Source organism: Terrapene carolina, unplaced genomic scaffold, assembly GCF_002925995.2.
Source record: "Terrapene carolina triunguis isolate 2854851 unplaced genomic scaffold, T_m_triunguis-2.0 Scaffold130, whole genome shotgun sequence".
Classification (NCBI taxonomy): Eukaryota; Metazoa; Chordata; order Testudines; family Emydidae; genus Terrapene; species Terrapene triunguis.
In genome coordinates this window covers 19,610,537-19,633,736 of record NW_020664481.1, presented here as the reverse complement: position 1 = coordinate 19,633,736, position 23,200 = coordinate 19,610,537, and the positions used below count along the sequence as shown (strand labels likewise).

At 58.2% G+C, this 23,200-nt stretch overlaps 1 protein-coding gene across 3 annotated transcripts in view; it reads right to left on the bottom strand.

Moving 5' to 3' along the window:
* Positions 1-1,296: 1,296 nt before the first annotated feature.
* Positions 1,297-23,200, bottom strand: part of LOC112107524 (puratrophin-1-like) — a 155,888-nt gene continuing 133,984 nt past the window's right edge. For 2 of the 3 annotated variants that reach the window (XM_026652648.2, XM_026652650.2), the window contains 11 exons: positions 19,955-20,907; positions 12,714-12,963; positions 10,433-10,522; positions 9,165-9,389; positions 7,244-7,414; positions 6,545-6,722; positions 5,470-5,586; positions 5,130-5,393; positions 3,473-3,669; positions 2,857-2,937; positions 1,297-2,110 (listed from right to left, as the gene is read on the bottom strand). In XM_026652648.2, coding sequence (XP_026508433.1) covers positions 2,896-2,937; positions 3,473-3,669; positions 5,130-5,393; positions 5,470-5,586; positions 6,545-6,722; positions 7,244-7,414; positions 9,165-9,389; positions 10,433-10,522; positions 12,714-12,963; positions 19,955-20,907 — 2,487 coding nt within the window. In that variant the 3' untranslated portion in view covers positions 1,297-2,110; positions 2,857-2,895. The remainder of the gene's footprint in view (positions 2,111-2,856; positions 2,938-3,472; positions 3,670-5,129; positions 5,394-5,469; positions 5,587-6,544; positions 6,723-7,243; positions 7,415-9,164; positions 9,390-10,432; positions 10,523-12,713; positions 12,964-19,954; positions 20,908-23,200) is intronic. The other variant, XM_026652649.2, reaches the window with a different exon arrangement.

The following is a 23,200-nucleotide window of genomic DNA, read 5'->3' as shown; positions in this document are numbered from 1 at the left end:
AGGCGGTGAGGCCATGTGGCCGACCCTGAAGGAAGAGTGAGACCCCCTTGAACTGTTCCAAAACTGGGGGGGGCGGGGGGGACGTAGCACCGATCCTGTGGCTGCGTGACAGCGTGCATTCCACATTCCAGCTTCCCGTCTCTTGTCTCCAACATGAATATGCAACACAAATCAACCTCATACAAAGAAAATAACCTTTATTAGGTCGTGAAATCAACTCCTGGCAAACCAGGTGGCAGCTGAACATTTCTAAAGATTCTTCCAGCAATGCAGAAACCTCTTTAACAGGAATTTCAGAAATTGGTCACAATGGTACTTCCATGTCCCCCTTGGTTTGTTGGTAAAGTCTTTCCCTCGTTAGTGGTATTCACTTGCGCTGGTTGACGCACAAAGCTTAGAATTAGCTAGAGATTTTTACACAATAGGTTTTAAAATCTTGCCTGGCCAATTGTTTACCCCGCATTATTGTATAAAAAATGTCAATCATCTTCCATTTTGCCATCTGAGAAGGAATAAGACTGAAAAAGTGTCAGCTTATTAAAAGAACATCAAAGAAGTGTCACATGTACATTACACGGATTTCCAAACGCAAAGGAACAGGGCTAATATGCAAAGGCTAAATGGGTGCCCATGAGGTTTAGCATTTATGAGCCTGGGAAGCAGTGAACTGTGAATGGACCAAAACCAACAGCTATGCGAAGAAACCAGTTACACGGTTGCTGCTCCCTACTATGCCTAAGGCCAAGTGTGATGTGTGTACGTGTTGCAAAAGCTGGGGGATAAAGGTTTGCAGCAATCGAAGAAGCCGTAAGTAAACATGCTCTCAGTCAGCAGGTTTGCATTTCCCCTACTACATGTTAAATGAAAGTACTGCAAGCCAAACAAGCCCAAACTTTCCTGACCGCGCCTACCAAGGAGCTCAAACGTTACTGACTGTCCCAAGGGGCGCATCACGTACAGGCAAAGGTTTGTCTCTACTGGAATTACACAAAATGAAAGCTGGGGCCTTTACTGTTTCAGTGGCATAATAATCTGGGCTCAACACACTCGATGGCCGCTGTGCTCAGACGTGGGCTTGGATTAACACCACCACATGCTGGGGCTGGGTATCTGAATGGGACTAGAACACACGACATCTGGCAGACTAGGCCATCATACTTCCACGTCCACCCCTCTACGCTGGCCTGTCCCCTTTCCCTCTACAACAGCCTCTCCACAATGCTGACTTTGCCACTTATGCCTCACGCGGGGCTGATTTTAGCAGCAGGCCCAGGCTGCTGCCTGTGTGGTCTGCCACCAAGACAGCAACTAAGCTGGGACTGGACAGCATGAACAGTTCCCTTCTTCTCTCCAACCAGACATGCTGGAGAGCCAGACCATATCTGGGTTGTCCTGCTGTACCCTGCAGGACTGCTCCCACTGCCGTCGCCTTTGACCTGCTCTGGCATCTCTGCTGTGCTGGGGGCTCCCCACTCCTGCCCTGGGAACACAACTCTGCTGCCCAGTGGGATGTCTGGTTCGGGTGTCGATATTCCCAGCAGCCAGACAGGGAGGTGGCAGACACTGACAGCTGATAGTGGTACTAAGGCAGGGAGCAGCTCAGCACGGCAAGCACCTGAAGTAACAATGAACCTGGTTTTATTAAAACAAAAGGGTCACGCCAAGGAAATAAATTATCGCGACACTCGGCCAGTCTAAGACCAAAGGGAGGCCGTCGCTCTCGCGCGGCAGCGCGGCAGGCAGCCCACACGGAAAATACCTCGTTTCCTCCTCACGCCCTTCCAGAAACGTTATAAACTGTGCAGCACAAAGAACAAACCGAGTAACAAAATCTGTACAGTCCAGAGCTTCCAAAATACTCTGGCTTTGCAAACTGCTATGTTACTTGTTAATACATTTATAAATAAAGGACTAACTGCCCCCCAACACACCAGCGACGGTGTCTAGTGAACAGGGAGCTAACTGGGGCGCTCCCCAGCCACGTGCCAGGTCTGGACTGGTTTGAAGAGCCTGTGGTTGTGCTTGAACAGCTCCAGGAAGGCCGGCAGTCTCCTTGTGCTGGTCAGAGACGTGGACTCTTCGGTGGGTTCAGTGGAACCAGCGATCAGACCTGGAACACAGCCCCAGGCAAGGGTCAGGCTTGCTGCACGCTACTCGGGGGAGGACTGGGGCCATGTTTGCGTCAGCTGCTCTCAGATACACTTTGCTCAGGAGTGGTCATGTGGTGTCCCCTTCGGCAGCTCTCCCCAGGCCGTGCGGTTCAGCGTCAGTGGCGCTCTCCTGGAGTGCCATGTGCAGCCGCCCTCCCAACCCTGCATCTGCCGTCCCCCAGCGACAGCGCAGAGCTGAGCGGGGCCTCAGGGCAGACAAGCAGAACCAGGCCACTGCTCAGGGGATGTTCTAGCAGGGGCTGGCCTTCCTAACGAACTCTGCTAACGAGGGCCCTGTCTCCTTAGGCTCCGGGGACAGACACGGCGACTGCGCTAGCAGCAGCCTGGGGGGAACATGGCTGACTCCCAGCGCCCAGGCAGAGGGGCTGGTGAGCAGCACGCGGTTGGCAAATGGGAGACAGGGTAGTGGCTAGACGGCCGGGTCAAAGCCAGCCTAAGGCTCCGCACTGGGCCAATGGCACCGAGACCGGACCCGAGCTAGCGCCCCCGTGTCCTCGGTAAGGACTCTACACATTGCCGCAGCTGCTGGGAGCCAGACCCTGCAATGTGCCTCTAAGCAGCTGGGCCCCAGTCTCAGGGGTTAGCCAGCAGCACCGCACGCCATGGGAGCCAGCGCTGAGAGTCTCCTGGCGCAGGGCACGGCTGCCAAACCCGGCCAGCACCGAGCCCCTCGGCGGCTACTTACAGCTCCGCGTCTTCAGGCAGAACACTTGTGCAGAGGGGCTCACACGACTGTCGAGGGGCTCACGGCGACCGGGCCTGCTGTCTGCAGGGGAGAGAAGCCAGCGTTAGGCGCCACCAGCCCGCTAGGCCGGGAAGAGGAACGGGCTGGCAAGTCAGAGGGATGCCAAGGAGACACTGTAACAGAACATCCCACCCACAGCTCCTTCATCCCATACCCCGCAGAGCACACCCAGCCCGTCCCTGGGAAAGGGGCTGTGGGGCATCTCCGAAGCTCCATTACTCTGCCTAGCAGCAGCTGAAAGTTGCTTGCCAATGCCCGGGCGTGGCCGAGTACCCTCTGCAAACGGCACAGAGACGCCGCCCGGGCTGGCACGGCAGCTCCCTCCTCAGGGCAGTGTCCAGTTGCTTTGTTAGGATCCCACAACGCTGGGGGGTCAAGCCTGACTCTCTGGAGGCAACCTGAGCTGTGTCACCCAGCTGTGCGGGAGGAAATCTCATGTCCCCGGTGCAGCCCCTTTCGCTGGTGGGACGCCTGTACCTGTGGTGTGTCTGGCACGGCAGGCAGGGGTCGTGCTAGTGGAGCAGGGCACGTGGGGGCCGTAGCTGCTTTAACTCACCGCAGACCTGGACTGGCTTTTAGCGAATTTGGGGTTCTCGTCCAGCGCGGAGCTGTGCCGGGAGCCCAGCGGCGGGTACACCGGCGAGCCCACGTCGTCACAGAAGCTTTCCTGGGGGACACTGGAGACACAGCCACTGTCGGAGCCACTGGAGCCGCTGCCCGACATGCACTGGGAGGACTCGGAGCTCTCCGTCGCTGGGAGGAGAGAGGGCAGGAACCACCCGTAAGGAGAAGCCACCCGAGCTAATCCCAAGCTGCACACACCAGGCTCCATGGCCACCCCATCCCACACCAGGGCAGGCTGCCCGCGGGCCTGGCTAACACTCACAGCCAAGGGGGCTGGAGGACACAGCACCGGAGATTCAGCGGGGGGGAGGGGGGTGGGTTTCAGCATGAGCCGAGCAGGGAGGGGACACAAGGGGGGAGCCGGGAGCCCTTGGGTGGTTAAAAGCCCCATGGCACATGCTGTAGCAGTCATGCTAGATACGTGTCCTGGCCTTCTCCCTCCGTACATCTCCCCTGCCATGTCAACCGGAGATGAACCGCCTCGCCCTAGACTCTGCCCCACGTCGCTGTGTGCTGCTAATGAGTTACCCAGAGCGGCAAATGCTCCCAGTCTGTCCGTGCGAAAAGCACTCTGGGCTGAACGGTGCTTGGCAGGGGGGCCTTGGGCGTGGCAGGGGGGTCTAGTGACAGGACAACAGTGGGGGACTAGAGCCCCGGGTTCAGTTCCTGATCTGGGGGAGCCTGAGCAAGCCACTCGGTCGCTCTCTGCCTCAGTTTCCCATGTGTGCTCTGTTGTGAGGAGAAATGCCTGTGGCGTTACGAGGGGATGGTGATGAAGGCCAGGGAATATGGATCCACTTCTTCCCTAGGGGAGCAGCACTGTCCCCAGTGCAGACCCCAGGCCTGTCTGAGAGCTCCCGCTTTGCCCCCCCCAGTGACAAAAGGTGACCAGCTTTAGAGCTGCTAGTTCAGCTGATGACCCTGCGAACATGCCAGAGGAGGCTGCAGGTTCCTCCTGCGGGTGTCTCCACTGAGCTGCTGTGCCAGGGGCTCCCCAATACCCGATGGCAGAACAGGGGGGTGTCCCTCTGCCCCCTCCCCATGGGCAGCAGACAGCTCCACCCGCTGGTGTGGGGCGCAGGCGAGCTCTGCAGAGGTGACACGTGGAGCTCTAAGGGGTGGGGGGTGGTTGCCCCACCAGCTCCTTCAGGAAGGGGGGTCAGGGATGCTGCAAAGGGCACACCACGGACTGAGCGTGCGGGGGAGCCTAGGACCCTGCCTAAAGCCGGCAGAGCCACGCCTGGGGCCTGGGAATCAGCCACCACGAAACACCAACAGTCTCACGTCGAATGCACACGGGGAGGGGAGATGGCAGAGGGGTTGGGGGACAGTACCCGCACGGGGCACTGGCTGTGAGCTGAGGCCCCAGCAAACAGGGGCAGAGGGAGACAGGCCCATGGGAAGGGAACGGGTGAAGATCACGTAAGCAGGACCCTGGGCTGGTTTGCACACGCTCTGCCCTGCCCAGGGGCCCGGCCCGATGGCGAGGGAGCTGGGTGAGGAACGGGCCGCGTCAGGGCTCTGCGCTGTGGCTGTCCAGGCAGCAGAGGGGCTCCCTGCGCGCCCAGCGGCTGTCCGCTCAGACGTACTCAGCGAAGGCTGGCTGCTGGTCTCGTGCTCCTGCTCATCCTCCTCGATGCAGGCGCCGGCGTGGAAGGGGCGGCTGGGGGCCAGCACGCCCGGCAGCAGGGCCTGCTCCAGGTACATGTGCAGGTTGAGGGGCCCGAGCAGGGAGGAGGAGGACGGGCTGTAGGAGGAAGGGGTGCTGCCAGCGGAGAGCGGCGTCTGGGTTCTCTTGTAGGGGTTGGAGTGGTCAAACAGAGACACTGCGATGGAGGCCCTCGTCCGAGCTCCTGCCACAAAACAAAGCCACGAGTGTCAGCCCTGCGCGCTGGCTCTGGGCGGAGGGGCAGCAGGGCTGGCACCTACCTCTGCCCTTCATGATGTAATCGATGGCGCGGTCGTTGATAGCTGCCTCGCTGGGCGTGATGTCGAGAAACGGCTTGTTCCCTACCCCCATGGACACCATCTCCTGCCTGCGGATTTCTGGGGAGACAGAGCAAACTGCAGGCTCTCCCCCTTCTCCAGCACAGAGGAGACTGCACTGACCCCCTGTGCCCTGAGCCCACAGCAACCCCTGGCAGGCTGCTGGATCTCTGCTAGCGAGGCACCGGGCCCGGCTCCTCTGCCACTCACTGCTCGGGGGACGCTCTGCGAGCGAGCCCCACCAGGACTGGCAGCTCAGAGCCTCCAGTCGTGGGAGCTCTGGCCAAGGCCGAGTGCGGGGTCGGGCTCTGGATGGAGGGTCTTCAACTGCGTGCCCGGGGGAGATGGGTGCTGCCCTGCAAGCCCCAGCATAGGGGTACAGGGATAGTAGCCTGCGTGGCCTCCTGGAAGGGACATTGCCCTAGGACTCAGGAGACACGAGTTCTCATGTTGGGAATTTATTGTAATAGTTTTACGTGTGCCTCAGTTTCCCGCACGCTTTGCATTGCTACCAGTGCGGGGGAAGGACTATGGTTGCTCTTAGGGTAGGCTAAGGACGCCACTAGGAAATTAGGTCAGTACAACCACATCACTCGGGTGTGAAAGATCCTCCTCAGCTGGACTTGCTGGGCCGAGCTCAGGCTCAGACGGTGCAGACGCGGGTCCTGCCCTGAAGGAAGAGCGGGACCCGGGGAGGGGGAGGGGACGCACGGGGGGGGGGGGCGATCCTCCAGGAGACTGTCTAGAAGCTGGGGTGTAGCACAGCTGGGGAGCTGTCACCCCTGGCTCAGCCACTCATTTGCTGAGTGACCCCGGGCAAGTCTCTGTCCCTCAGCCTGGGCAGCGGGACCCAGCCGTGCGGTACAATCGACCGAGGGAAAGAGCATGGGAGTGTCGTGGTTCCTCACCGCACGCGGCAAAGCAGCTCCACAAAGCTCCCGGGTTCCCTGGGTCAGTGTGGAGAGCAGGTACCCAGGGAGCCCCCAAGGGCTGGAGGTCCCACGGGGAGGGGCCGCACCTTTGTTGCGGGTGGCCTGCTGCCACAGGATCTTGGCAATGTCCTTGGTCCAGACTTGCTTGGTCTCCGCTGTGCTGGCCTGGAGGACGTACGTGTCGCTGGACTTCCGCCGCCGGAACCAGATCTCAAAGCGCAGGCCGCTGTCCCCGGTGCTCTCCGTCAGGCCGATGTCAGCCGTCTGGGGAGAGGGAACACGCAATGCTCGGGAGGCACGGGGCGGGGGGAGGCTACGGGGGCACTGGGAAGGGGGGGGGCATGGATCTGTCCTGGATCATGCCCCCCAGCCCATGCCCCGGAACACGTCCCGCTCTCCAGCACACCCCTGGAGAGACCGAGGGAATTCAGCCCCTGGCCTGCACGACCCTCATGGTGAAGGTGGCTGAGGCCCGGCCCCCTCTCGCCTGGCAGTGCAGCAGCAGAGTCATGGCACTGTGGGAGCAACCCCCCCCCCCAACGCTGGGCAGCCCTCTCCAGCAGCACAGCAGAGGAGAGCAGTGCCCTGCAGGGAACACAGGGCCACACGCACATCGTCTCCCTCTGGAGCCCGTCTGCTCTGCCCTGCGTCTGTAGTGTCTGGCACTGGGGGGTCCTGGCCCAGGTCTGGGCTCCGAGGGGCTCCCGCAGTACAGGTGACAGGCAGTAGTAAGAGTGTGCCCAAGAATGCCCCCCAGGGAAGCAAGCCGCAGAGGCGGCCCTGACCTTGAACGAGCGCTTGTAGATGTACACGTCGAAGCCGCCCTCGATCCGCTTGGGCTTGCTGAAGAGAATCAGGTCCTCGAACAGGAAGACGTGTCTCTGGCACTTCTTGCGGCCCAGCCAGATGGTGAACTCGTCCTGCCGCATCAGCTGCCCCTGCTCCTTGAGGTTCACCTGGCCACAGGGAGCGCCAGCCCAGTAAGGCAGAGCCCGCAGCTGAACCGGGGGGGACCCATGCCCAGCCCCACATCACTGCCTTGACTGCAGCAGACGAGCAGCTGCAGAGGGCAGGGCTGTGTGTGGAGAGCAGGAACCTGGCACTTGAGGCAGCCTGGTCCCCGTGTCCCCGGCTGCTGGTGGCCAGCTATGGCGGAGGAAGGGAATTTGCAGAGAGGAAGACGGGGAGATTGAAAGAGGAACCTTCCTTGCTTCACCCAGGAACCAGGGATCCCAAGAGAGACCCAGCTCACGACAGTCACCCCACAGAGCCCTCGAACTAGGATTGAAGTGGGGTCTAAGCAATACCAAGGCCTGGCCGGCCACCTGCTGGGGTGAATGTCCCCCTGCAAGAGTCAGGGCTGCCAGCCACTTGCATGGCAAGTCTGGAGGTACTCGCCAGGGCTGGGAGGGAATGAAGGAACTGGCTCAAACCAACCCAAATCAACACAGGGTCCAGTGAGACAAAGAGACACCCCAAGGTCTGAATGATCAACACCTAAGAGCAGGAAACCCAGCAGGTGGGACTGGGAACGGAGCTGGAGAGCAGGGTGTCAGGTGACTGAAAGAAGGGAGCTTTTGGGGGGGACTCACGAGTGTGAACTTGGGGAGACAAACAGGTGACGGGAGAGAGCCAGAGATGAGTCCATCACAGCTTGGCTGGCCCATCATGGCTTAGCCAGGGTGGACTATGGCTTAACTTCTGCCTCTCTGAGCTAACCCCGGTGTGTTCAGATTCTGTAGCCAGGTGACCAATCGATGGTGCGTGGTTTGGAGAGGCTGCCTGTGTCGCTGTGGATACTCACAGAGAGCACTGCACCCTGGTGGGGGACGGCACAGATCTCCCGCAGGAGTCTGGCTGGGCTGGATTCGGTGCAGGGAGCCACGAAGAGAGACGGGGTCACTGGTGTCCACAGCCCAGTCTCAGAGTCTTGGAGGTCACAGGCCTGCCCCGGTGGAACGGTGTGGGACCTCGGGGCCTGGCCCACTCCCAGCAGACTGGTTACAGGCTGGGGCACAGACGCTGGGACTCTGGGACAGATTGTTACTAGGTCACTGGAGAGAGGGGCGGAGCCCGCAAACCCTGTGACTAGTAATGGTGACCCCGCTGGCCGGAACCTCCCCCGCGGCCCCACAAGCCGGGTCCATCTGTGCCCCCAGCACGCCTGCGAGGAAGAGAGGCTGAGCTCAGACCCAAGCTCTGGGAGGGGAAATCTGGACAGGTGGTTCTGGGGGTGGCAGGCGGCACCTGTCCCCACCCGGCTGGGGAAGATCAGACAGCTCAGCCTGGGCTCCGCTCCGCTGGCCAGCGAGCAGGGACGGCATCACAGCCACTAGACAGGGCACAGCCCCTTGCACTCGGCCAGGACTGGATACAGCGCAGGCCTGGGCTACACTAGAAAAGGAGGTAGGCGTCAGCCCTGAGCGACGCCGTTAAGCCGACCTAAGTCCCCATGTCAACAGCGCGAGGCTGACAGAAGAATTCTTCCATGGCCCTTGCTGCCGCCCCTGGGGAGGGGGAATGCCAACGGGAAGTCCCACTTCGCAGCAACCGCTGAACTGACCGCAGCCTGGGGGCTCAGCACCTCCTCCCAAGGCCATGTCCTCTGGAAGGCCCAGGTGGGCTTTGGGATCCAATCCCCCATGTGGAGGGCAGAATGAACCCCCCGCCCTGGGAGAGGGAGAATGCGCAGCCCCGTAAACGTACATCACAATCTCGGATGGCGTCCATGGCTAGCAGGTCGTTACCGTGCCGAAGCTGGAATTTCACCATCTCCTCTGCTGCTCGGAGGTAGCCCAGCTCCTGCTCCTGGGCCTCGCTGCACTCCTTGATCAGGTCCTTCAGCAGCAGGGCGTATTTACTCATGCGCTGGATGGGTTTCAGCAGGTAGGAGGCGAGATCCATTTTATCCCCCAGTTGCACCTGCTTGAACTGAGACCCCCCGAGAAAGCTGATCAGCAGAGCAGTGTGTGTGAGCAGCCGCTATTCCGGGAGAGTGGCAAGGCCTCCACTGCCCCGAGCCACAGGGGCTGGGACTAACGGCTCGCTGAGTTTGCCAAACACTCTCCACTGGAGCCTCCTGCTCACTAGGGTTCTGTAAGCTACGGGAAGGAACGGAGCCAGGACGTGCAGAGGAATTAATAAGGAGGAAGCAGCAGGGCCGGTGCAAGGATATTTTGCGCCCTAGGCGAAACTTCCACCTTGCGCCCCTCTCCCCTCCCGCACATCGGCTCATTGAGGGACAAATCCCAACGAGCCTTTATAGACCCCAGGGGCTGCTCCCCAGACCAGGTTCCCCCTCCCCACCCCCGCAGGGCCCTGAGCCTGCTCCGGGAGGGGCAGCGGCGGTGGCTCACATGCCCGGGAGCCACAGGGCCCGAGCACGGCGAGGAGGGAGCCGGGGGGTGCACGGGGGCCGCCGCCCGCATGCATCCTCTGCAGCCTGCAAGAGCCCCCCGGGGGGGGTGCCGGGCCGCAGCCTGGGCAGGAGGGCTGTGGGGGTGCGGTGCCACCGCCTTTGCAGGGATGCTGCCCCCCTGCGCCGCGCCGGCTCCTCCATGGCTGGGGCTCGCCGCCCCTGTAAGCCGACGCTCTGGCTCTCGGCGGCTCCTCCCTGCCGAGCCAGGGCACCGCTTTTTGGCACCCCCAACCACTTGGCGCCCTAGGCGACCGCCTCGTTCGCCTAGTGGTTGCACCGGCTCTGGGAAGCAGTTGTTTGCAGGACCCCTTTCCAAGGCAGAGTACTTTGCATTCCAGCCCCCTTCCCACTCCGCTCCTCACACCGTGTGAGCCAGGCAATTCCAGGAGACCGTTCCCTGCACCCAGCAGAGCCCATCTTCCCCAGCCCAGCCCAGAGACAGCACCCTGTGTCCTGAACGGGGGCTAGGTTTCTTTAAGCAGACGAGGGAGGGCCCCAATCCCAACCCCAATGAACCACAGAGCCCTGATCTGGGCTCGGGGCACAGGGGATTTACCTTAAAGAACGTGTTGCCATGGCTGGCCAGCAGCGAGTCGGATTTGGGTTTGTTTTTGCTGTATAACGCATACATCCCAAACTGATCCTTCTGCAACAGAAACAAACACCCCTGAAGGACCCCTACACAGCCCGGAACGGTGCGGCTGTCACCCGAGTTAATGCCAAGTGACCCCGTTTCCTTTACAGAGAATTGCTGCAGAGTCTCTCCAAACCCACTCCCCAGGGCCCCGGACGTTAGCTGGCTACACGGGGCCTGTGCACATGGGACCTGGGGAGGACGACTCTCCCTACGGATTCCTGGGACCTCGCCAGGAGCCCTGGGTAACTCCTTCAACTCCATGTCAGCATTATGGGAGACAGGGTTGTTCGCTGGTTCCCCCCAAGATCTTCCTTCTGCCCCTTGCCTGGGAGTCCCTGTGAGCTGTATGGGCTGTAGACCCTTACAGCGACCGCTGAACATGGCTGGAAAGAGACGCTGCAGCTGGCGTTCCAGGCCTGGTGGAGAGGGAAACAGGCTGTCCTGCCACAACTCTGCTTAGAGCCAAGGCTCCCTGCACCTCTCCCGCACTGTGCGTCATTATTAAAGCCACATCCAAGAGTGGAGGAGCTTTGTACTTAGGGTGTATCGACATTGCAGTTAAAAACCCACGGCTGGCCCGTGCCAGCTGACTCGGGCTCCCGGGCTAGGGGGCTGTTTAATTGCAGTTTAGACTTCTGGGTTCGGGCTGCAGCCTGAGCTCTGGGATCCTCCCACCTTGCAGGGTCCTGGAGCCCAGGCTCCAACCCGAGCCCGGAAGTCAATACTGCCGTTAAACAGCCCCGCAACATGAGCCCCGGGAGCCCGAGTCAGCTGGCACAGGCCAGCCGCGGTGTCTAATCGCAGTGTAGACGTACCCCGAGAGACCACCTGCTCCTGCAATTCCTTCCACATCGGACGTCACAGACGGAGGATGAGGTGGAGGATGAGTCACAGGGGCTGACGGACTCTAAAGAGCAAAGATCCTGTTGCCCTGGAAATGTCCCTGAATAGCCAGGAACAACGGGAGAAAAATGCAGCATCTGCTCTTCCCCAGTCTCGGCAGAGCTGCCTTGAGCGCAAGCTGCCTGCTGCACGCTGGCCGCCTCCGCTACAAGCCCTGACGATTTGTTGCCCGGAGGTGGTTTTGCTGGTGAACTGGGAGCAGAACCAGGCCTAGGTCGGAGCAGGAAGGGGCCCACACACCTGCTTCTCCCATGGTTTGTGCTGGGACGGTGGGCGTGACATCAATAAAGCCAGCACAGGCAATACCGGAGCTCTCAGCAGAGCTGATGAGAGTCCCCTGGCCATGTCCGCATTGCGTTCCCCAGGGCTGGATTGCCCTACTGGCCTCCAAGTGAATCCTGGCTGGTGGTGCAGACTGACTATGGGTAGCCAGGAAGTTTCTCTACGCTGCTCTCTGGCCCCAGATGGAGCTTTCAGAGCAGGCCAGTGTACAAAGCTCACTATCCCTCCCATGCTGCAGGAGCCAGGCAACAAGCCTTGGGAAGCCTGTGGGTCTGGAGGCCTGGCCCAGCCATCAGCCCCAGTTCGGGCGTCCTGGGGAACACAGGGGCTGTGCGTATGCGGTGAGCTTGGCAACGGGGGAGAGATGTTCATTAAACTGACAGAAAATGCCGAGGAGAGAAGTGCTAAAAGGGAAGCATAAGTAGTGAGCACACAGCAGAGCCTAGGAAATCAGCCCAGGGCCGTTCTCATCGCTCCCTCGGGTATGGGGTCCAACGCACGGCTCTGCCGGTCTCGGGGCCCTGCCTTTCTTGAGGGCACCGCGGCTCCCCTTGCCAATGCTTCCCCAGACTGCGGCTCCTCCCCACTTCCCAGCCCCTGCAGAGGCAGCCGTGCCGTGCCTTGGGGACCCTATCGTATTGGCCCTGGCAGCTCGGACTTGGCTGCATGAATGTGCGCTGCTCATTCCCTGTATGATCACAAAACCACGTGTCTTACACACCTGGGGGCAGGCTCTAGCCACTCACTGTGTTAACAAGACACAACTCCTTCCAGGGCAGCAAATTCATTTCCCCTCCCAGGTCCGCAAGCTCTGCGGGGCTTCGGAGCAAGTCTCGTAACAGGAACCTGGGCTGCTCCGAAGGCATTACTCTGGGGCTGACCCCGAGGGACTGGCTCTGCAGTAACCCCTGCTCTGAGCAGAGGGGTCCAGCAAGCAGACTGCACAGACAATGGCACCTTTCACGGCCCAGCCCAGCAGCGGGGCAGGACAGCCAGGCGGGCGCAGGTGCCTTACGTGTCTGAGGAAGCCGTGGCTGACGCGCAGCGGATGGTTACAGCAGCTCTCCAGCTCCCGCAGGAAGTACTGGCTGTGAAAGTCGTAGAGCTTCTCCAGGTTCCCGAAAATGACGCTGCGCTTCCCTCTCAGGTCCTGGGGCAGGTCCAGGCGCTCCATCTCGGGGAAGTAGCTCTCGATGATGTAGCACAGAGACCGCACGTACTCCCGCTCCGTGGTCACCATCTCGTCGATGATGTGCCGCAGTTTGCTGCAGAGGCAGAAAATCTCAGTCAGGAAGGGGTGCCTTGGGCTCGGCTCCGCCATCCGGGGCGGCATCAGAATCTCGGCTTTCATTTGAAAACATTCTGTTTCCTGCCCTGCTAACTGGGAAGGACAGCGTGAAAGCGTGGCTCCTGGGGAACCAGCTCACCGAGTACATGCCAGGCTGGTCACTAACAGAGGAGGTAAGAAAGTGCAAGATAATGGACACGCACGTGTGGGTGTTGGGGGGAGTACAGCCATCTTAACAGCCTTTCCTGCTACACCCCCACCGCCTCTGTGAGAAAGCTATTCCCCACTCCCCTTGCGCACAGGCGGCCTGCCTTGCCATGGGCAGCACCGCTGGGCTGGCCCAGGGCAGACGGCTGTCACAGTGAAGTGACTAGAAAGGCAAATGGAAGCCCTCAGGGCCCCAAGGTGCAGGAGGGCGTCACACAGACCATGGAAAACTGCTCTTGGGAAGAATGATCCAAAAGGCCCGTCCGTGGGAACAGTGCCCGGAGAGCCATGGGGGACAGCAGCCGTGGCTTCCGGCTCACTGGCATCCCAGCCCCGAGCCGGGCGGGGTGGGCCTGTCTACATGTCTCTCCTGTGACCACCTACAACACTGCTCATGCCTGGGCATCTCTTGGCCAGGAAGGTACTAACCACCTGACGCCTGGGGGCTTGGCTTGTGTGCTGCGTAGCCAGCAGGGGGCAGAGGTGTTGGCAGGTCCCTTCTCTGCACCCCAAGGAGACTGGGACTATGGAGAGACTCTTTCCTTTGGGGGCGGGTGCAGGTGGCTTTTAGCTGAGACGCTTCTGCTATTTGATTTAACTTTCCGTGGGAAATTAACTCCTTCCTGCCTGCTTCACCCTCATCCCCACCCCTTTCCCTTACAGCAGCACCTGGGTGGGTATCCAGGAGGGAGCAGCAAAAAGCCCAACAGGACCCTGCAACCAATGCCCTCAACAGGGGTCATACTCCCAGCTGGTTGCCCCTTCCAGCCTGCACCCCTCAGCCTTCGCCAGGTGGGTGCTGGGACAGCCGGGCGATGGCAGTGACTGCTGGGTAGGGGAGAGACGAGGCTGTTGTGTGACAACTCAGCACTGTTCCCAGGGCACACAGCCACGCCGTTCCATCCACCCAGACTGAGAGGAGCATGGGATTTGCCCTGCGGGATCAGACCACTGCTCTTGGCATGGGGGGTGGGTCCTGCACAGAGGCCGTGGGACCGGGGACTGCCATCCAGCCCTCCCACCCATGCAGCAGGGAGAGAACCTGACAGGAAACTCCGCTCCAGACCTCTGCCTCATGCCTCTGTGTGGCGCGGCAAAACCACGCCGGTTACGCTGTGCCCCTGGAGGAGGGAACGCTTGCCCCCTGCTGACAATCCCTCCTGCAGTCTGCCATGCCGGCTACCTGTCCTGCTCAGGACAGCCCCGGAGGAGGGAAAATGGTAGTGGTCAGGTGGGCTCCTCGGCGGAGGGAGAACCCAGCTGCAATCCCGATTTACTCCACACCAGCCCAGACAAGGGGGAACTAGCTGTGTGAGCGCTGCGTGTCCCTGCTAACCTGGCAGATCTCCTCACAATCACAAGTGAAATGCAGCGACACTGGGGCCCCACTGCGTGAGACAGGGATTAGCAACTACTCCCGTTAGCACGGGGGGGTGACGTTGCCCAGGTGCATGCAGCCTGCTGGTGTAGAGACAGAACCATCACCAGTCACTCCTGGTACCCACGGGAGCTGGGGGCCAGTACAGCGGGTGGCTCAGGCACTGACAGTGGGCACCACCACCTGTGAGGAACAGAGGGGTTTCTTCCCCGAGCTCATAGAAGAGCGGGTGGCTGATACGAAGAAGAGGTCCGTCCGTGGGTTTGAAGGAACAGACGTTGCCTCTCCCCGCTGGACATGACTTAGCAAAACACCGGCCACCTACGCCAGAGAGGGCTGCGTGGCATCAGTGGCTGGTAGGCAGGATGAGCTGGCAGCAGCCCAACAGCACGGTCCAGGGCCATGCTGTAGTGGGGAGCCCGGCAGCTGGGAAGGGGCATTCCTAGCAGAACGCTTACAACTGCTGCCCATGCCCATCCCTGGCTGCTGAAAGGGCGAAGGAGCATTTTCCCTCTCTGGCACCCCAGTGCCTCCGGACTTCTCACGGCTCCATCACCTAGTGACTGCTGGGAGCTCAGGTGGGTGTGAGACAAAGGACTGCCAGAATTTCAAGTAGAGCTCCCACCCTTCCCCCTCACTTTATCCCCTGCAGTATCACCCCCCCCACCTCTCCCTGGCTGTGTGACAGAGAGAACCAAATGGGGAGGGAGGGAGACAGAAAGGAGAGACCTGGAGCCCCTTCCCGCTAGCTGGGAGGAGGAGCCGCAGGGAGAACAGCAATCCTCTCTGCCAGCTGGGAGGAGCCAAACGCTGCAGGGGTAAGGGCTCTTTCCCGCACCAGCCAGAGGCAGCCGCCGTGGGAGCAGAGCATAGCCAGGAACACCTCCCCTCAGCGAGGTGGGGGGCAGCGGCGCTGCTGAAGTGGTGAGGGGAGTCCCCTCTCCCTGGATTATCAGACCCACAGATGAACACGATTTGTTGGGGAAGAGTCAACATGGTTTTTGTAAAGGGAAATCATGCCTCACTAATCTATTAGAGTTCTTTGAGGGGTCAACAAGCATGTGGACAAGGGGGATCCAGTGGATATAGTGTACTTGGACTTTCAGAAAGCCTTTGACAAGGCCCCTCACCAAAGGCTCTGAAGCAAAGTAAGCTGTCATGGGACAAGAGGGAAGGTCCCCTCATGGATCAGTAACTGGTTAAAAGACAGGAAACAAAGGGTAGGAATAAATGGTCAGTTTTCAGACTGAAGAGAGGTAAATAGTGGTGTCCCCCAGGGAGCTGTACTGTCTTGTTCAACATATTCATAAATGATTTGGAAAAATGGTATACATGGTGAGGTGGCAAAATTTGCAGATGATATAAAATTACTCAAGATAATTAAGTTCAAAGTTGACTGCGAAGAGTTACACAGCAATCTCACAGAACTGAGTGACTGAGCAATAAAATGGCAGATGAAATTCAGTGTTGATAAATGCAAAGTAATACAAATTGGAAAACATAATCCCAGCTATACTTAAAAAATGATGGGATTTAAATTAGCTGTTACTACTCAAGAAAGAGATCTTGGAGTCATCGTTGAGAGTTCTCTGAAAACATCCGCTCAATGTGCAGCGGCCGTCAAAAAAGTGAACAGAATGTTGGGAATCATTAAGAAAGGGACAGATAATAAGACCGAGAATATCCTATTGCCTCTATATAAATCCATGGTACACCCACATTTTGAACACTGAGTTCAGTTCTGGTTGCCCCAGTTAAAAAAGATCTATTGGAATTGGAAAAGGTTCAGAAAAGGGCAACAAAAATGATCAGGGGTATGGAACGGCTTCCGTATGAGGCGAGATTAATAAAACTGGGATTGTTCAGCTTGGAAAAGAGACAACTAAGGGGGGATATGAAGAGGTCTATAAAATCATGACTGGTGTGGAGAAAGTAAATAAGGAAGTGTTATTTACTCCTTCATATAAAACAAGAGCTAAGGGTCACCCAATGAAATTAATAGGCAGCAGATTTAAAACAAATGTAAGGAAATATTTCTTCACACAATGAACAGTTAACCTGTAGAACTCCTTGTTAGGGGATATTGTGAAGGCCAAGACTATAACAGGATTCTAAAAAGAACTAGATAAGTTCACGGCAGATCGGTCCATCAATGGCCATTAGCCAAGATGGCCAAGGATGCAACCATATGCTGAGTGTCCCTAGTCTCTGTTTGCCAGAAGCTGGGATTGGACGACAGGGGATGGATCACTTGTTCGATTGCCTGTTCTGTTCATTCCCTCTGAAGCACCTGCCATTGGCCACTGTCAGAAGCCAGGATACTGGGCTAACTGGACCATTGGTCTGACCCAGTATGATCGGTCTTATGCTCTTATGCTGGGAGGCAGAAGGCTCCTGGTAAAGGCGCTCCCCATGCCATGCACAGCGCCTGCTGGAGGCAGCGTGTGCACAGCTCAGGAGAAGTTTGGATTCCACCTCTTGTCAGGCTGGATGAGGAAGTCTCCACGGGGCAGCAGCTTTCAAGCCCTGCCACTCACTACAGACAGATCACACCTACTGGGCGCCAGGGTGGCTCTCGACACAGCCGAGCGTGCCAGCCAAAGGGCTCCTCAGGTGCTCCTTATGAGAAGGGTTCGGCTCCCTTTACATACAGAGGACATCCGCTGGGCCAGAGCACAGCCCCCTGCCTCCTGTACATTCTCCCACCCGTGAACACATGTCGAATCTTCATGCTAGCCTGGGCTAAGGTCAACTTCCTCCTTTGTCCCTTTGCAGAAAGTCTCAAAGGCCTGGTCTACACTAACCCCCCCACTTCGGACTAAGGTACGCAAATTCAGCTACGTTAATAACATAGCTGAATTCGAAGTACCTTAGTCCGAACTTACCGCGGTCCAGACGCGGCAGGAAGGCTCCCCCGTCGATGCTGCGTACTCCGCTCGCCGAGCTGGAGTACCAGCGTCGACGGCGAGCACTTCCGGGATCGATCCGGGGCACTTCCGGGATCGATCCGGGATCGATTTATCGCGTCTTAACCAGACGCGATAAATCGAACTCAGAAAACCGATTGCTTACATCCGGACCCGGATGTAAGTGAAGACGTACCCGACACAGGTGCTGGAGCAGAAGTCAAAGCACAGTGACGGGCTCTTTCCCAGCAGCAGCTCCAGCATTGCCTTGCAGAGTCAAACAGTCAGTTGTTTGCCTGGCCACAGCCCCAAGGAATTGTTCTGAGCGCTCTGCAGGGCCTCTGGGATTGCTCCATCTGCTTCCCACGGACATTCCCCTTCAGCTCCAGCACCCTTTAGGGGAACAGCCTACCAGCCGAGAGCCAGGCAGAACAGGAGGTCTGCCAACTCTGCCAGAGGCAGCTAAGATCCTCCCCTTTGGCCTTGGCTGCTGCAGTAGCAAGACATGTTGCACGTACGTGGCAGGGCTGGGAGTGGGCCGGGGCACCCTGAACCACTTGGGGATGACCCAGATCCTGAGCCCCCTTCCTCAAGTGACGGAATACAGCCCTGTGTTCACACCCTACACGCTACTGTAATAGTCTTTGTACAAGCCCTGCCCTGTGAGGTGTCATTTGAAAACTCATAACTTGCTGATCAGCAATATCATGGCAAAGCGCAAATCGCCACATCATAGGTAAAGTTATGGACATACGCTGAAATCAGCTGACTGAAGAGTGTTTCCCAGGTAAGTCTGGGGAGTGGTTAAACCAGTTTCTCAAAGACAAAGGGCAAGCTGCCGTCCCAGCCAGGTGACAACACAGCTAATGGGCCATAACCTACCAAATGGCCAAAAATGGGGTCGGGGACAGAAAGATCTGCATCTTAGCAAAGAAACTGCACGGGGTCTCCTTTGTTCAGCAGACCGCCTGTCTCCTGGGTCTCAGCTGGAAATGCTTTTCAAAGCGGGACTAAACACCGCTAAAAAGGAGGGGCAAACCACCAAGGTTCCCCTCTCTCTCTCCCTGCCCATCTCATGCTCTGTCCCTGCGAAGACAAAGGGAGCAGCCCGCTGGACTCTGGGGGAGGGGTCCTGACCCAAGGAGTTTGGTCAGTGTTGCTGTTGGAAGCATGTGGTGAGAAACTTTGCTTCAATCTAATGGAGTTTGTTCAGTTAGGCACTAGGAAGAGTTTTATCTTTATTTTTTTCTTGTAACCATTTCTGACTTTTATGCCTCATTGCTTGTACTCACTTAGAATCTCTCCCTCAGAAGTTAATACATTTGTTTTATTGTTTTATCTAATCCAGTGTGTTTAAGTTAAAGTGTCTGGGTAACTCTACTGAAGATAACAAGCTAGTGTATATTCTTCCCTGAAAGGAATAATGACCTTGATATATCTGGACTGTCCAGGAGAGGGCTGGGCAGTACAGGACATGCATTTCTGGGGGCTGGGAGTGAGCTGGGGTCACCCTGCAGTAGAACCAAGGCTGGTGAGAGACAGGGTGTGACTGGCAGGCTGCAGTTACACACAGACACATCGGGGGGTGACCTGGACGCTGGCAGAGCAGCCCAGGCCGGGAGCGATAACAGTACGGCATTGCAAGGCACCCCAGGCTACAAGGCAGTGGGAACACAACCCCCCCCCCGGCACATCACATCATCCTGAACCACTTTGGGATCCTCAACCCCCGTCCTCGCCTCTCTTCCACTTTGGGGAACCTGTGCCATTGTTTTCGGGCACGACAGGCAATCTCTGCAGACTGCTGGGTCCCTGAGGGGACTGAGCGGAGTGTGCTCCTTCCAGTTCAAGGCCACACTAAAACCCAACCTCCTTCCCCTTCTGGGCATCCCTTGGGGGAAAATGCTGCAAGAAGACGCATCAACCCTGTTGAAAATGGGAGCCTAGAGCCCAGTGCCTTACCGGGGAGAGGCTTTTGTCCTGGTGTTTCCTTATCCCCAGGAAATGGGTGCCCCAGTTCTTACATCTTTATCGTACCACTTGTGCATTCACAAAATAAAATAAATATCCACCTCACTGCAGAGGGCCCACGACCTGGCTAGAGGTCGTCCTTCTTTAACGCCAATAACCTAGACGTTGCCCCATTAGAGACACTTTCCCCTCCTTCCTCGCAAGGGGGCCTCGCTGTAGAGCGTGTGGTGGAAGGTGGCGACTCCTCCCTGACCCAGCTGCCAGCGCTGTGTGTCTTAGGAAGCTGGCGCTTCCCTTTTGCACCTCTCTGAATCTGCCTCCTCAGCCCATGGGGCCTGTCTCCACCCCAGGACTCGCCCCAGTGCCGGAGATGAGGCAGGCTCCGGCAGAGCACTCGGTACCGTGTCACCAGGAGTGCTGCTTTGTGCCTTAGCAGCCACAGGGAGACCCATCCCCTCGCAGCCTGCCTGGCCCCTGCACATCGGCTGGGAGAAGAAGTCACCTACCTGCCCCGGCTCTTGGCCTCTGGCGTGGAGCCGCAGCTCCTCTGCGCCTCGGGCAGGCAGTGCGCAGCCCAGCTGTGAGCGGCTTGCTGCCATGCGGCGTGAGTCCTGTCCGCAAGCTCCGTGCTGCTCACTTCCAGCCCCTTAATGAAGACTCCCGTGTTGCCGTACCTGGCCGGCTCGCTCAGAGTCCTCTGGCAGCTGGACCGCAGACTCTCGCTGCAGGGAAGATCAAAGCTTTGGGCCTTTTTCAGCGTCCTCTTGGATGGTGGCCTCCTGGAGGCGGACGTGGTGGAGCAGGATGAATTCGCCTCAAGAATTTCTAAAATACTCTCCAGGTTTGGCTTGTCCTCGGGCATGTCGCATGGAGCCTCGCAGGCCACTGTACCAAGAGAAACCCTGCTCAAGTGGGGACTCCTGCTGGGAGCAGCTTGGGAGGTCAATTCTTCCCCAGCACTGACATCCCCGGAGCCGCTCAGGGACGGTGAGAGAGCTTTTTCCCTGGTCCACCCAGGAGAACGGTTTGGCCTGCTGTAGAAATGGGACACGCTGGGACTCCTGTCTGAAAGCAGCCCAGGGATGGCTCCCTCCGAGTGCCTCCTGTGGGACAGCCGGCTGCTCTCACCACCACAGCTGGAGTGCTCCCCCTCACCTGGCTTCCGCTCAGAGAGCAGAGACCTTCGTGTTCTCAGGGCAGCTTCTAGCTTCTTCTCAAAGACCAGTTTTGTCTCCTGGCACTTGGACCATGCAAATTTCCACTGCTTCAGCCCTTTGTCGCTCTTCAGCTCACAGGCCAGCTCTTTCATCTCCTGGAATTTGGCATCGCTGATTTCCGGGTGCTGTCCCTTGTAGCTTTCCAAACACTTGATCACTGCCGCACAGTGCTCTGGGGAGTTGCAGTCCTCCATGCTGATGCAGGCTAGGTGTCGCATCCCCTCCAGCGCCCACTCGTACGCCTGCAGGGAGCAACGACAAGGAGAACAGCCAATCAGTTTGCTACGGAAGGAATAAACCCCCCGCTCAGTGCCCAAGTGCAGCCCAAGAGAAAAGGGTCAGTGTGCGGGCCAAGGCAGCGCCAAGTGCGCGAGCCAGAGGGGCTGCCATTGTCAATGGGGCTTAACAACTCCGCCAAACAACAGGCTCTTTATGCAGTGGGCTCCAGCTGTGCTGGCTGCTCCGTCACTGCTCCACCCTGCAGCAGGGACACTCCCGGCACAGGCAATCCTGGAGCTGGCCTGGCTGTCTTCTCCAGTGTGCACGCCGGGAGGGGCAGGCTGCCTTTGGGAAGTAGCTAGCAGCACCACAGCAGCTTTCAGCCCTCGGTGGGCCTGTGAGGTGCACAGCCCTGGAGCTTACCTGCTACTTGCATCTGGCATTTCAATTCACCCCCCATTAACTGGGGTCAGTAGCAAGCGGCAGCTTTTGTTGGGAATGAGACTGTTGCTCCTTCGCTAGCTCTCCTGTGAGATTGGGGTGTGTGCCCTGCCAGTAACACCATGGAGGACACCTTCCCCAATCCTCCCCTGCCACCATGGCCTCTAACCCAGCCAGCCCCGACCCTCCCCTGCCATCATGGCCCCTAACCTGCCTGACCCTTCCCCCCCACCATGGCCCCTAACCCAGCCAGGCCGGCTCCCACCACCATGGCCTGTGACCTGGCCAGCCTTTCCCCACCTCCACCCTTCACTTCTCCTGTACAGGAATGCAGTATTGACAGAGACATACTATATTACAAGCCCCATTATGGCTGAGACGCCTGGATTAGTCACTAGCCGGGTTCTAGGAATCTGACGCTTTGTTCGCTTTAATTTGACAATTCCAGTGACACGCTGGACGGGGAAAGGACGGGGCCATGAGAGCGGGGCCCCAAGAGGTACTACGAAAGCCCTGACGTAGCGTCGGAGATTTAAAAGCCAGAAGGGCCCATTGTGACAATCTAGTCCGATGTGCTGCAGAATCCAGGCCAGAGAATTCTACCCTGTGCCTTCTGCACTGAATCCATCACTGGACGCTGGTTTAGGGCTCCTCTTGGAAATTGCCTTTACTGAAATCATTCATGTAACCCCTCCCCCTCATTTTTTTACTTTTTTTAAGGAACTGTTCAGTCTCATGGACTGGTTGAGAACCCAACCATCAGCTTTGTAGGCGTCAGAGACGTGAGTTATTTACTTTGATAGCTTTGGTTTATTGAAATACAATGAAAACGCGAAGGACTGTATGCCAGCAGCCCCCGTTCCTGTCGCTGTGTGCCCACCCTCCTGACCGCATTTGTGCCTATTGTTGGTTACACCCACTGGCATCTTGTATTCAGTGAGCTTTTGGGGGTAGGGACTCTCCTGGAGTCGGTTTTGTGCCCCTAGCACAGTGGGGCTGATCCTGATGGTGCTTCCTGCTGCTCCTCTCCTGGGAATGACTGAATGATAAAGTATCAGTGCTGTGCTCACCAAAATACAGTAAAAGCTTTGTTATCCGGCATGCTGGGGGAATGGGTTAGTCAAAAATTCTGGATAACCAAGAGTTATATGGAGGGAGGGAGTTTGGGTGTGGGAGGGGACTCAGGGCAGGGGGTTGGGGTGCGGGAGGGGCTTGGGGGTGCTAAATCCAGGCAGTACCTACCTCAGGCAGCTCCTGGGAAGTGGCGACATGTCCCTGCTGCTCCTAGGCAGAGGCACGGCCAGGCAGCTCTGCGCGTTGCCTCCACCCGCAGGCGCCGCCCCCACAGCTCCCATTGGCTGCGGTTCCCAGGGAGTGGGGTGGAAGCAGTGCACGGAGCCCCCGTGGCCATTCCTCCACCTAGGAGCAGCAGGAACAGGTCGCTGCTTCCGGGGAACCATGCGGAGCCAGGTAGGGAACCTGCCGGCCCCGCACCAACCAGACTTTTAAGGGATATCAGAAATGGCAGTTTCTAGAGCTTTCCGGTTGGTAAAGTGCCGGATAACACAGCTTTTACTGTACATGGATGCTACAGCATGAGGTTAGTACGAATTAATCCACACACAGCTGCCTAAACCAGCCTCTTCAGACATCCTCGTATCGGTAGACGTTACCATTGTGTTGCAGGAGCGGCGTGGAGTGGCTGACAAGAATCAGAGGCCGCTGTACCCAAGCACTGCCCAGAGGGGCAGTAATTAGACGGTCACGCTCCAAGGACTCCCAATTGAAATGTCCGATTTCTGTGACTAGTTACTGCAGCCGCCGTTTTTCAACAAGCCCAAGCCTGGCTGGGCTAAGAGTCCAGAATTAGACGGG